General features: G+C 42.1%; 2 protein-coding genes across 4 annotated transcripts in view; both read left to right on the top strand.

The window, feature by feature from the left end:
- The first annotated feature begins 833 nt into the window (after positions 1–833).
- prtfdc1b (phosphoribosyl transferase domain containing 1b) lies at positions 834–7,475 on the top strand. Its single transcript, XM_076021419.1, has 9 exons — positions 834–987; positions 1,249–1,355; positions 2,204–2,387; positions 2,533–2,598; positions 4,777–4,794; positions 6,014–6,096; positions 6,270–6,316; positions 6,408–6,484; positions 6,608–7,475. Exons 1-9 carry the CDS (start codon positions 940–942, stop codon positions 6,653–6,655), a joined length of 678 nt encoding a protein of 225 aa, XP_075877534.1. The 5' UTR covers positions 834–939; the 3' UTR covers positions 6,656–7,475.
- Positions 7,476–8,925: 1,450 nt separating this feature from the next.
- The window catches only part of arhgap21b (Rho GTPase activating protein 21b), a 32,928-nt gene continuing 29,601 nt past the window's right edge, over positions 8,926–12,252 (top strand). For 2 of the 3 annotated variants that reach the window (XM_076021420.1, XM_076021422.1), the window contains exons 1-2: positions 8,926–9,164; positions 10,164–10,367. In XM_076021420.1, coding sequence (XP_075877535.1) covers positions 10,299–10,367 — 69 coding nt within the window. In that variant the 5' untranslated portion in view covers positions 8,926–9,164; positions 10,164–10,298. The remainder of the gene's footprint in view (positions 9,165–10,163; positions 10,368–12,252) is intronic. The other variant, XM_076021421.1, reaches the window with a different exon arrangement.

The raw sequence follows: 12,252 nt of genomic DNA on the forward strand, positions 1-12,252 counted from the left end.
TACCAACTGTGATGTAATGTGGCCTATGTGAGACAAAACACTATTAAAAAAAAAAAAGGATTATTTTCATACCATCAGAATTTGATAGTATCGATTAGTATAACAATATAACAGACTCTGCCTGTAAATGTTATGTAGAACAGTATGCCCAGGGCCGTGCCGTCATTAAAGCTATCAAACAATAATATTGTAGTCAGACTGGTTGGCTGAGTGACCTGACCTGCAGAAAGCAGGATTCTCCCACGCCACCCTGCAGACATTTTTCTCTCATTAGCAAATTCCATTTGGGGAAAGGCCAAGGCAACATAATCCCTGTTTCCTGATGTCCCTCTTGATCTCACATCTGTCTAATACCAGCTGGGATTTCACAGTTTGGCGTGACTGTAGAAACATGCTGGAGTGAATCTGCAGTCGCTATGTATTTGTCAATGGAAGACCAAAGAAATACGGCAGAAAAATACGAAGGCGTGTGCGCGGCACACAGCTGGTGGAGATGTTCCCCAGCTCTGCTCGTCTGTCGCTCAACCATGTTGCATGGACGCCATTCAAGTCCTCTGGGCTGTGTTTGCACAGCACAGAGCACAGAGCTGTTTGACCCATGATGCATACTGCCTGGTATTAAACTAACAGTGGAGTATAGATGCACGTGAACCTGCTCAAATCACATGCTTACTGTGATCGTTCTACTGCTGGTGAGCCGGTAGCTGCCGCCCTCTGCAATCACCGCGGTGTTAGATCGCCCCCAGTGGCCGCGCTGGGTAGTACATGTGCGGGTGGGGGAGGGCTGCGAGTGCTGAGAAAAACGTTTCCTACTCCGAGTCCGACCGACCGATGCTCCTCCTCCTCTTCCCAGGAAATGCACGGTGCGAAGTTTTGGTAGAACTTGCAGAGCCACTTCACGCGGCCCTGCTCGTTTTTGTCGTGTCAGGATAGGAGAACATGGAGGATGTTGCTTTCCAGTCCGGCGGAGGAAGCGGCGGCATCGTGGTAATAAATCGTAGTAACAAAAAACAAAACAAAAACCGTAGGCGAAACTCGTCAGGGTTCGGCAAAGTCAACAGGCTGCAACACGCAGAGCGAGAGAGCACAGTTTATTCATTCGTGCATGCGCAGGCTGCTGCGCGTTCGCACAGCTTACGCACGCCGTTGACTTCGCTTTCTTCAGGGTCATGTGTTGCGTCCTGCATGTCTATGTTGCTTGTGTTGCATCCGAAGTGATGGCATGTGTCTCGACCCTGCTGCCCCCAGATCGAGGAAGACTGGCCCGGCTACAGTTTGGATCTTTTCAGCTACCCAGCCCACTACTCCGGAGACTTGGAAACCGTCTACATCCCGCATGGCGTGATTATGGACAGGTACAACACTTAAAACAAATGAAATATAGAAATAGATAAAAACAAAAAAAGCTAGCACCAGACCCTAGCAAAGGCTGGATTCCTCCAGATCTCTCGGTTTCGATCGTGATTATTTGAGTGATAACACAGCATGTAGTCTCATGTTGTCAGCGGAATTCAGGGGGGGGGGGGGGGGGGGGGGGTCCTTGTATGGCCTGGTGGCGTGAATGAAAGCGTTGGATGATGTTTTACTCTCAATAAAGGCTCCAGGCCAGGGGAGGTCGGTTGAGGCTTAGCATAATAAAGTTTTTGTGCAGGTAGAAAATACAATACAAGTACATAAGTGCAATATTAATCAGAAAATGCATTTCAAAAAAGCAGTGATATCTTTATCCACATCAAATGAAAGTCTAACAGATGTGCATTTCTTGGGCAATGAACTATTATAACGTTGCACATTGAAACAAAATTGCATACAATTACTGAACAATAAAATCTTGCTCAATAATAAATGACTTGGAAGTGTACATTTCAGTTATTCAGTCTTGAGTTGACCTCTAAATGTTACACTGCTTGGTCTAATCCAGGAAATAATTCTAAAGTTTCATGGACAGAAACAATCACACCCTGTAGACAAATAGAGTGTCCATATTGGAGAACAGGGGTGGGGGCGATAAGTGTATGGAAAATGTGTCAAACATATTGTATTTAATTCATCATGCCAGAAAGTTGAATTAATGCACACTGAAAAAAGTATTAATGAAATGTGTGGAGTTTGCATGTTTCTCCCTGTGTCTGTGTGGGTTCTCTCAGGGTTCTCCAGCGTCCTCCCACAAAGTTTTATCGCCAACCTTGTCTTGTGTGTGAAGGACAGAACGTCTGGCCAGGAACATCATGGATGACCTGGGGGACAGTGAAATCGTGGTGCTGTGCGTCCTGAAGGGAGGCTACCAGTTCTGCGCCGACCTGGTGGAGAGGATTAAAGCTCTGAGCCGCAACTCCAACAGAACCATCCCAATGAGGGTCCACTTCATCCGCCTCAAAAGCTACCTGGTGAGGTCACTGGTGACGCTGACTTTTCATTTTGTGAACCTCTGTTTTAGTGAATGATTTTTCAGATATAAGGATAAAGATATTGAAAATAAACACAATGTAGGGTAAAATCAGTCTATCTGTTTTTGTTTGTTTGTTTCCTTAGAATGACCAGTCAACAGAGGACCTTCACATCGTTGGGGCAGAGGATTTGAAATTTTTAGCCGGGAAGGTAACATTCTTCTAACATTCCCATAAATCAATACATCCTTTCATGAAAAGTGCATCTTGCCTTTGATACAGTAAACCAAGCATTGTATAGCGTGGTGCACAGAATTTGTAGCATTGGCAGACGGTAGCCTCTAGAGGGCAGCCTCCCTCGTAATATGCCATCTTCCTTCCTTCATCTTGAAGGATTGTTTCAGGGCCTCCTGATAGGAAATCGAAGACCAACCTTGAGGTGATCAGGAACCCGCTGTGTGTAACGCTGCCTGTCACTTCGTTGTTTCTTCAGCTTTGTCACAGTTGGAGTGAAGCTTTGCAAATAAGTGCACAGTCTGCACTTCCCAGCACAAGATAACAGTAGGAAAGTGGTGCAGCTGCTGCACGTCGTCTTGTTCAAACGACCCAAGTGGTTCTGTCACACAAAACCATCTCAGCCTTTTAAAACCTCCTCAGACTTTGCCTTTTTCTGCAGAAACACTTTGGTAAATAGAACAGTTCAAACAGAGTTCAAACCTATTGACAAATAACAGAATTAGCTTAGTGAGTCACAATAGGAGCAAAGGTTATTTAACCTTTATAGGGGTGAAAAACACACATTTCCGCTGCTACGCAAGACAGTTCAATCAACAGGTAATCTATATTTAAACCAGGCTTTGATTGTTATATTTTAAATTGTCTATTATTATTATTTTTATATTTTTTATTCTTTCCACTGTCCAGATTCTTACTGTGTATGTGAAGTGATTTCCTTGCAATTTGTGGACACACAGTACACTTAAGTACATTGAGATGTACTTAAGGTTTCAGGTGGCCACAGTTACCCTGCAAACAGTCCTTTTCTTTTATCAGTATTGAGAAAGAAATCCTACAAAGCCATTTCAACTCCAATGACAATCACTTCAAAATAAAGGTTTGCTTTTATTTGCGTAGCTAACAAAACAGGATCCAGATTGAGGTCACACCCTGATTCATTTATTAATTGTTTTATCTCCCCAGTGGACCCAACTTTTTCTTAATGTGACCATGTGGGCACAAGTCCAGCTGGCTGTGAAGATGCCATGTTCCTGCACATGTCCTTATGACGTTCTCTACACACGCCCTTGAATGTATTAATCTGCAGCCACTTTGCCGCTTTTACCAATCAGCTGACACTCTGTCACTTAAGCACACCTCGCCGCTGCTACGGGCTCGCCAGGCGTAGCCCGCATGCCTGACTCATGAATAGGATATGAGGTAGCACCTTGAGTCACGGCCGTGTGCTTTGCGCACACAGTCAGAAGTCTGCTTGTGAAATCCCTGAGCTCACTGCGACGGGCGACTAAATTTAGTCGCCTCTTGGAAACAAGTCGGCTGCCTTCTCCTTCTGGAAGAAGTGAACTCATTGTGCCACACGGAACGAATTACACAATTTCTTATCACCCCAGTGCCGTCCCCTCTCTGCACTGACTTAATAAACAGCCACTTCCTCCCTTATTCCTCCAGGGTTCACTGCACTCTCAATGAAAAATGAGCAAAACAACACAACCACATACATGATATACTAGGTAATTTCTCAGAATTATTTTGTGTATTGTTATTCATCATCATCATAATAATAATAATAATAATAATAACAATAATAATAATAATAATAATAATAATAATAATAATTATTATTATTATTATTATTATTATCATCGTGTTGACCCTCAAATAGTGTAATAATGTGCTACGGGTCTGCAGGATTCACTATGGTGAACTATATTCTGAGAAATGTGCTACATATACATAAAGTGGAGGAGTGAGTAGATGAGAAAACGGTTACGTTGCTTTGAAAGGTTTTTAAATCCTGGCCTGTCTACCGTACATTGAACACAGGCTAAGATTGGGACTTTAAGTCGTGCCTCGGTTGTCTTCCGTCGGTTAGAGAAACATTTGCAGAATCTCAAGTATTTCAGTGTGACAGGCATCTCTGCAGGGGCAAAGATTCCCAGGTCAGGTTTCGTGCTTATTAAGATAATTTCCTTTAAGGATCTATTAAAGCTTTGTCTGAAAAAAAAAAAAAAAAAAAAAAAAAACTGGCAGTACAGGTTAACCTGTGTGTGTGTGGTTGATCAAGAGATACAGAGGTTTATTTGCATCTTTCAAGCCAAGAATAATTGCTTTCTTCTCTGACTCTCTCTCCTCCCCAACATGCTGCCATCAGAACGTACTGGTTGTTGAGGTGAGTCAACTTTGTTCGTTCTTTCCCCTCTTGTTGAAACGAGCCTGTTATTTCCCTATTCCCTGCTGTGTGTTTATGTCTCCTCTTCAAAAACTCACAATGGGGAAACTTTTTTTTTTAATTGGATGACCTATCATTCAGGAAACAAGAGTTGTGTTTTTTTTCCGCTTCGTCAGCAATGTCTTTTTATTCTTAGCATAATGATTGAGTCTCTTATTTGGAGCGGGCACACTGGGAAAGAGATGCCAGTTACAGCAAAGACCTCCGTCTTTGACCTTCATTACTCAGACCTCCGTTGCTGTTGCTTTAACCTTGCTGTCATATTCGTTTTGAGTATGGCTACTGTTGTTTTCATGGAAATGTACTTACTGTGGAATTGTGAACTTGGTCCTATTTAAAAGTTAAGGCAAATCAAGAGTGATTCGATCAGTATTTTGCAGTCAGCGAGGAATGAAATCCCCACTTGCAGTGCACAAAGAATGATTGATACTGAACTTCTTCAGGAAACAAGTGACCCTGCTTGAAAAAAATGCATGATTTGTTCAGGGCATTGGATGAACAAACCTGCTGCAGTTGTAATATGTTCCTTGTGTGTAAATGTTCAATATACACTGATCCAAGTGTTACCTCAGTCTTTATATTATTATTTATATTAAGATGTCCAACAGGTCTTGAAGTGATTAACACACATGTGGGTCATTTCAAGTCCATGTAGTAATTAGGACAAACAGCTTGCATTACTAATGGTAACAAAAAACGCTTCAGAATCCTAATCTGAAAGGTACAGTTTACCTTTTTTTAACTTCTTTTTTTTTTTTTTTTTTGAAACTAATCTGGTGTTACATCATCTCAGCAAATAAATTGTTTTCATCTGGACTATGCGGGTTCTCCATTTTCTTTTCCGCTTCCTCCTTTTGCTTCAAATATTTAGCTTGAGATTTACAGGGGGAGCCATTCCAATCAAAGACCTCAAGGTGTTACCCATTTGTTTACCTTTTTCTATTTTTAGGATTATAAAGGCACTTAAATGCAAAATATCACGTGTAAACAGTTGTGTAATGCGAGCAGAGTGTGACCAACTTCTTCATTTCCACGTCAATATGAGATGAATGTCTTTCCGGTCTGTTTCCAAACTTGGCCGTTTCTCTCTCTTTCGCTCTCTCTCTCCCTCTGTCCCTCTCGTTCTCTCATTTATTTCTGGTCTTCTCCTTTTTCACAGGCCATCGTCGGTACTGGGAAAACCATGAAGACTCTCCTGAAGCATGTTGAAGCCTTCGGGCCCAAAATGATCAAAGTAGCAGGGTGAGTTGTTGCTGTGAAGACCTTAATAAAAACCAGCTCAAATGTCCTGCTTTGTGAAACACCCAATTTGAGTTTAGACCACGAGAAAGACAAAGAAAGACGTGAGTCCTTTACTGAGCACGTCTTGTACAACATGCAGAAGCTGACATTGTATGATTCCTATTTTCTCTCAGGTTGCTCGTAAAAAGAATCCCACACATCACTCCATGTCTTCCTGACTGTATGTACCTGTTGAAACTTTTCCTACGCTTATGAATCATCGACATGTCCCAACTTCACTAGCTGCATTTGCATTTTGCCTTTTGCTTCAGACGTGGGCTTTGAGATTCCGAATCGATTTGTGGTTGGATATGCCCTGGACTACAACGAGTATTTCCGAGACTTAAATGTAAGTTGTTTTCCTTTATTTGTTAGCCTCAAGTGACCAGGTTTAGGAAGAAAAGCCAAGTACAATAAGCCTGCCTAAAAATGTTCTTTTTCATTCTTGTTTTGTTTTTCTCATTGGTCCTAGCACATCTGTGTGATCAGCGAAAGTGGGAAGATGAAATACAAGATTTGAAAGGAGGCATTGGATTGCAAAAGGGACGACGGTCACATGCGTCACGTAGCGTCTAGCCTGGACAGTTTCTTGGATGCCATTCACTGTCAGCTGCTATCATGACATCACTATGAAGCTTCTATCTGCCCCAACAGGAGACTCTGAGATTTAGCTGTGTATAATGTAGCAAAACAGCACATTTTTCTTTTAGATAGTTACAAGCCTTTTTCATCACATTTTATCATGTCGATGTCTGATTCATGTGACAATGTTTAGTTCCTAATGTCGGACTGTGGTAGTTTCACTCTAACACAACTTGTGTCAAAGTTAAGACCTGGGTAATTGCAACTGTACAAATGCATTTGACTGTTACTGACTAAAAAGGAAAAGGGAGTTGTTTTTTCTATTAAAATTAGTGATAAAGTTTATGTTACCTTCACTTGTTCACACCTTCTTGACGTTAATGAGGCAGTTGTTTAGTCACCTTTGATGCTCAAGGGCAAACAAAGTAGTTCTGTAAACACTGAGGGGGTTAACTACCCTCTGTTTTAATACTTCACGGATCATCCCTGCAAGAACCCCAAAACTATCTTGCTTGTTCCAATGTAAAAAAAAAAAAAAAAGACCCCAGATGTAGGAAGGCTCTGAGCCCTTGAAACAATCTTAAAGTATTAGTTTCCTTTTTCTTTTGTGTTGGATAATAGTTTTTATTGAGGAAATGTATTCAAAACACCTTTTAGGACTCAGCAACTCTAAAACTTAAATCCAGACTTCGTCTTACTTCAACTCTTCTTCTTTAGTGTGTGCTTGTATCTTGTTATGCTAGAAGGCTGGATTAAGGGAAGAAGAAAAAAAAGCACTAAGCTTGTACAAGGCACAAACATGCGTGTTATGTTATGCGCTTTGCTCCATGCATATGACATTCGACTCCAGGCCCTACAGCAACAACACAAGGTTCTGTAAAAATGAAGTTGTTTTTTGTTCTTGACTTTACAGTGTTTACACTCTGTGTCAGCGCTCAGAACTAGATAATGGCATGTTGAAAAGAATGACAACAAAACCCTTGTTGAGGAGAAGACTCTTTCGTAAAAGTCCACTTTCAAACTGTTTTACACTGAATCAAATTCCTTGCTCAACAAATACAACATAAGGTATTTTTAGAACAATCCCCAAACAGGAACAGGTGTGCTGTCTGGCTATACATACATACAATAATTATAATGTATTACAATTGATGTTATTATGTAAGTAGTAATTTACTGTTTGACAACAGTTAGATGACACTATTAAATATTGGTAACTACAATAATCAGGATCAGAATACTTTATTAATTCCCAGGGGAAATACCTTAACTTTAAACTTAACTTGCTTTTAACACCCTCTATATCGTCACCCTGTTAAAATAATGGCCTAAGTCAGTTTTTCAAGTTTTTGGGAAAACACATAAAGAGATGGCCAAAAACTAATTTTCATCAAAAAATGACTTAGGCCATTATTTTAATAGGGTGACAACATTTCCGTTGTGTGACAGATAGTAGTTTTTTTTTGTTTTTTTTTTATCAGGACCAAAACTTACTTACTTACTTACAAGAAACGACTAAGAATGAGATTTATCAGTTGTTTGTTTATTTATTTATTTATTTATTTATTCAATTCATTTGTCTCGTTTATAACAGTCGAGCCACTAGAAGTAAAACTAGATGTACAGGACAGCTTTGAGAAAGTCGCCTCTCCAGACTGACCCTGCAACAAAAGCTGCCAATCCCAAAGAACAGGTGGTCCCTTATGTTGGCCAGGAATAAAGGGACATTTGTCAAAGCCCCTGGATAAACTCGGCATTTCTTTGAGCGCGTTCCCACCAACAATAAAGATAGAGGAATGAAAAGATTGACGGTGTTTTGAGTCTGCAAAGTGATAATCCTCTCTTTGCCAGAATACGGCGGGGCAAAAATCGATCGCCGTGTGACATGTGTAAACTTAAGAGTCCACATCTTTCCCATTCGAATACAAGCATCACTTTTTGAGCGGAGACGTGATTTATCTTCAGTCGTTTTGACTGTAGAACAGGCGAACCAAATTGTCAAGCTAAATGTCTGGAAAATATGGTAGAATAAAGGGTCTGTCTTGTGTTTTTATCCTCTCCGGAGTCCCCGAACCCCAAATAAACAGACATTGCTGGAGCGACTTTTTCCGAACTCGCGCCTGATTGGACCAAATCAAATGCAACGCCACCGGTGATTGGACAAACGTCTCCTATTGACCGAAGGCGGATTCCCTGAGAGTCGGGGACGCTGGAAGGGAAGGGAAGGGGGGGGAGGCTCGGACCGCAAAACTACACCATGCGCCTCCTCTGACTTGGTTTAAGAGTTATCAACGGGGAGCCGTTTTAACTCAGAACAGATAGAACCATGTCAAAACCTAAACGCGGAGTTTTCTCACCATGGTTTTGTTTTACGTACCCGCTTTTATGGACAGCCGCCGCCGTTGTTGCGCGCCCGCAGTGACTCCCGACTCCCGACAACTACACAGGTAACTTTGTGTGAACTCCAGCCTTTAGCATGGATGCTAACCGCAGCGCTACTAGCCTGTTGCCGCAGTCCGGCGCTTTTGTACCAACTTTACGTGGAGCCGTTCGGGACAAATGGCACTAAACTGAGAGTGTCCACATTGTGTTCTGTCGCCATCTTTACTATTTATGCCCGTTTAGTTGGGAAAATCACGCGTTTCGACCACTTTTGTCGGTCCCTCGAGAACAACAGCTCGGCACGCTGTTTCCGAGATGACCAGCGACCCAAAGAATGAAGAAATTCGAACACACGGCCACTGATCCGGACAATCAGTGTCTCCCTCCCACCAAAACTAAGCAGAGTGGTGAACTTGACCGAGTTCTGCTTTTTAATTGGCGTCGTCTATGTGTGTTTTTGTAATAAAGTGTGACGGACCTTTATCCCACCCCGCCTGCTCGCCCGCGGTCCACTTGTTGCTGGCCATTCATTAAATCCTGTTGAATTTCCGCCGTGTTGTGTCGCCTTTCTGGTGACAACCAGCGCAAAACTGCTGTCGCGTCGGTGTGGTTTCATCACTTCACCGCATCGTAATTTGGCATCGTGTAAAATGTACATCTTGCTTGGATTAACTCTTCACCGAACGACTCGTCATAGCAGCAGCAGCAACAGCAGCAACAACAACTTGCGGTTCCGATCTCATCCACATTTTGCTTTGTCCGAGTCGGACGTTGTCCCATTACAAAGCTTGATGTCGACACTTGTAAACGTCAAGAAGTAAATTAACCTCAAGTAGAACCCGTTGCATAATGTTTGTTTTACAGCCCAATGGTCAGCTGTTATTTGCGTTAACGGGTTTTTTTTTCTTCTTCTTCTGTGTCTGCGTGTTTTCTGAAACACTAACCGTGTTACCGGCCATGTGACAGTTGTTTTGGGTGGTTTTTTTTGTTTCATCACAGAATGACGGGATAATACGCTGGATGTGAAACAAAAACAAAAATGTGTTTCTCTCCCTTTTACTCAGTAACAGATGGACTGAGGAATCGGATGACGTCTGAGGCATAAATTGGACTGGAGTGGGACATATTTCCTTGAATTCTACTGGAGGCACCTTTTCGATGTCGGTGTCCACGGATAACTGGATTTTAAGTGGAATTGAATGATGGCATCGCGTTGGGTTCATCTCGGTGAGGATGAGAGGCAACAAGCAAGGTCTTCCTTCTGCGAGGTAAGCACATGATGAAGAACATCATCTTCAAAAGCATCCGTGGAACCCTCCAACGGCCGTTGATGAAAGTGATTTTTGGGGACAGCTGACCCTGGCTCCCATGTCTTCATTCTCCCAGTTTGGTGTTGGTGAAGGGGGGAGGAATGTGTTTGACGCTTTGGCCCAGCTGTTTGCACTTGTAACAACAGTCAGATTGTTTGGCCCTTTCCCGCAAGTCTTCAATTTTTTTCCCCCCGCATTATTAAAAATGTCACATTTGTGTCACACGCTGGTCGTGCTTTTTATCAACTCTCTGCGTTGAGCACCGGAGATGGCGAGCTGAAAAGAGACAGGATTCACTTCCAGAGCAGCATTTAATTAGATTTGAAATTTTAATCAAAGCCATCACTGGAGGAAGTGGGAGGAGTCAATGGCTTTGAATCTGTATATTCAAGAAGTGTCCTTCAGATCGCTCCTTTAAGCTGCAACCCTGCTAATTCCAGACAGGACGCCATCTGCTCCACTAAAAGCTTGTCATCTGAATGAAGACCAGCATGCTTAACTCGAGGGAGCGTGTTTTGTGTGAAAACGTCCATTATCGGGGGCTTTAAAGGTCCAGTGTTGTTCGCTCTTAAAAGCTCAAAGGGGGAAATTCAATTTTAGATCATTAAAAACAAGGCCTAACACCAAAAGTTATTTTTGTGATGAAGATATCAAAATGGGGTGGTGATTCTGGAACAATCCTTCATGTTGCCCCAAGAAATAGCAGTTTTTCCTTATTATTGGACCTCATATTTGGCCTCAGACTGGCAGTAAGAGGTGGTTGTCAGATCAGTGGAAGGGGGGGAGACCCAACATGGTTTTCTGGTGATGAGATTGAAGCTTTAACAGGCAACAGAGTTTTATGTGGGTTTCTGGAGCAACAGGAACCTGAGTAGCCTCTTTTGGGAATGCAGGACAATCCGATGGATCAAAACAGCCTCTTGTTAAAACAGAGAATGGTTGACGCGACGTGATACACACCATCTTTGACAATCAAGGACAACAGAGACGTGGAACGAGAGACGTACAAGGAGAAGGTTAGCCATCAGATCCAGCTTTGTGAAATAAGTGTTTGTTTAAGCGGTACTAGGGTTGGTAAAGAGGCTTGTCTCTAAAGGACCTGGAATTTAAAAGCTTTGAATTTTTACCACAGGGTGTGAAGGAATAATAATCAAAAGAAACTCCATAGAATGAAGTTATGTAAGATTTGTCTTTCAGCACACCTTTCAGTGGGGTTGGTGCCAAAACCAATTTGCATCCTCGAAAAAGTTGGAACCCATTTCCCTATTTATTTCCTTGCCTGCCACACATAAGCCACAACATTTTTGAAAAACCTTCCTTCCAAATGTGTTGGTATTAAATTGTTGCACCATATTTTCATACAGAAAAATTATTATTTCCCTTTTACTAAGCACAGGGAGTATTATTGCCTGGGAAACAATAGATTTGAATCACAATTTGCTGCCGTCCGTCGTTTTGGTGGTATTTTCCTCCGCAGCAGATTGTTTGGCTACTTTAGCTGCCTGAGTTACAATATTGCAGTTGAATCTTTACAGCATCATGTTTCCCTTTCTTGCTTTTCTGGATTTTGGCTTTCGAAATTCAATTTTTTTTTTCCTCCTACCTTCTGGTGTGTCTCTGGCAGGGTTTTCTATACTCTGTTAGGGTTTTATTTTTTAATAAATTATAGACTACATTGTGATTATTATTTGTTATCATCATGACTTTCCAGCCCAGTGGCTTTTGTGGAAGTGGCGTTATGCGCCTGTAAAATGGAACCCGTGCGCGTGCAGTGAAATAATGACAAAACAAGATCCATATTTAGCAGCAAATGGGGCTGTTGACAAATAGAATCCCCACCCAC

The sequence above is a fragment of the Nelusetta ayraudi genome, unplaced genomic scaffold (assembly GCF_046127955.1).
Source record: "Nelusetta ayraudi isolate G7.1 ecotype Tasmania unplaced genomic scaffold, CSIRO-AGI_Nayr_v1 ptg000011l, whole genome shotgun sequence".
NCBI classification, from domain to species: Eukaryota; Metazoa; Chordata; class Actinopteri; order Tetraodontiformes; family Monacanthidae; genus Nelusetta; species Nelusetta ayraudi.

Bases quoted from the DNA above. Each gene is read 5' to 3' on its own strand.
- prtfdc1b (XM_076021419.1), top strand. From the start codon at position 940: ATGGAGGATGTTGCTTTCCAGTCCGGCGGAGGAAGCGGCGGCATCGTG. The intron at 988-1,248 runs GTAATAAATCGT...TGCTGCCCCCAG, and splicing joins GAGGAAGCGGCGGCATCGTG to ATCGAGGAAGACTGGCCCGG. The intron at 6,317-6,407 runs GTATGTACCTGT...CTTTTGCTTCAG, and splicing joins CACTCCATGTCTTCCTGACT to ACGTGGGCTTTGAGATTCCG.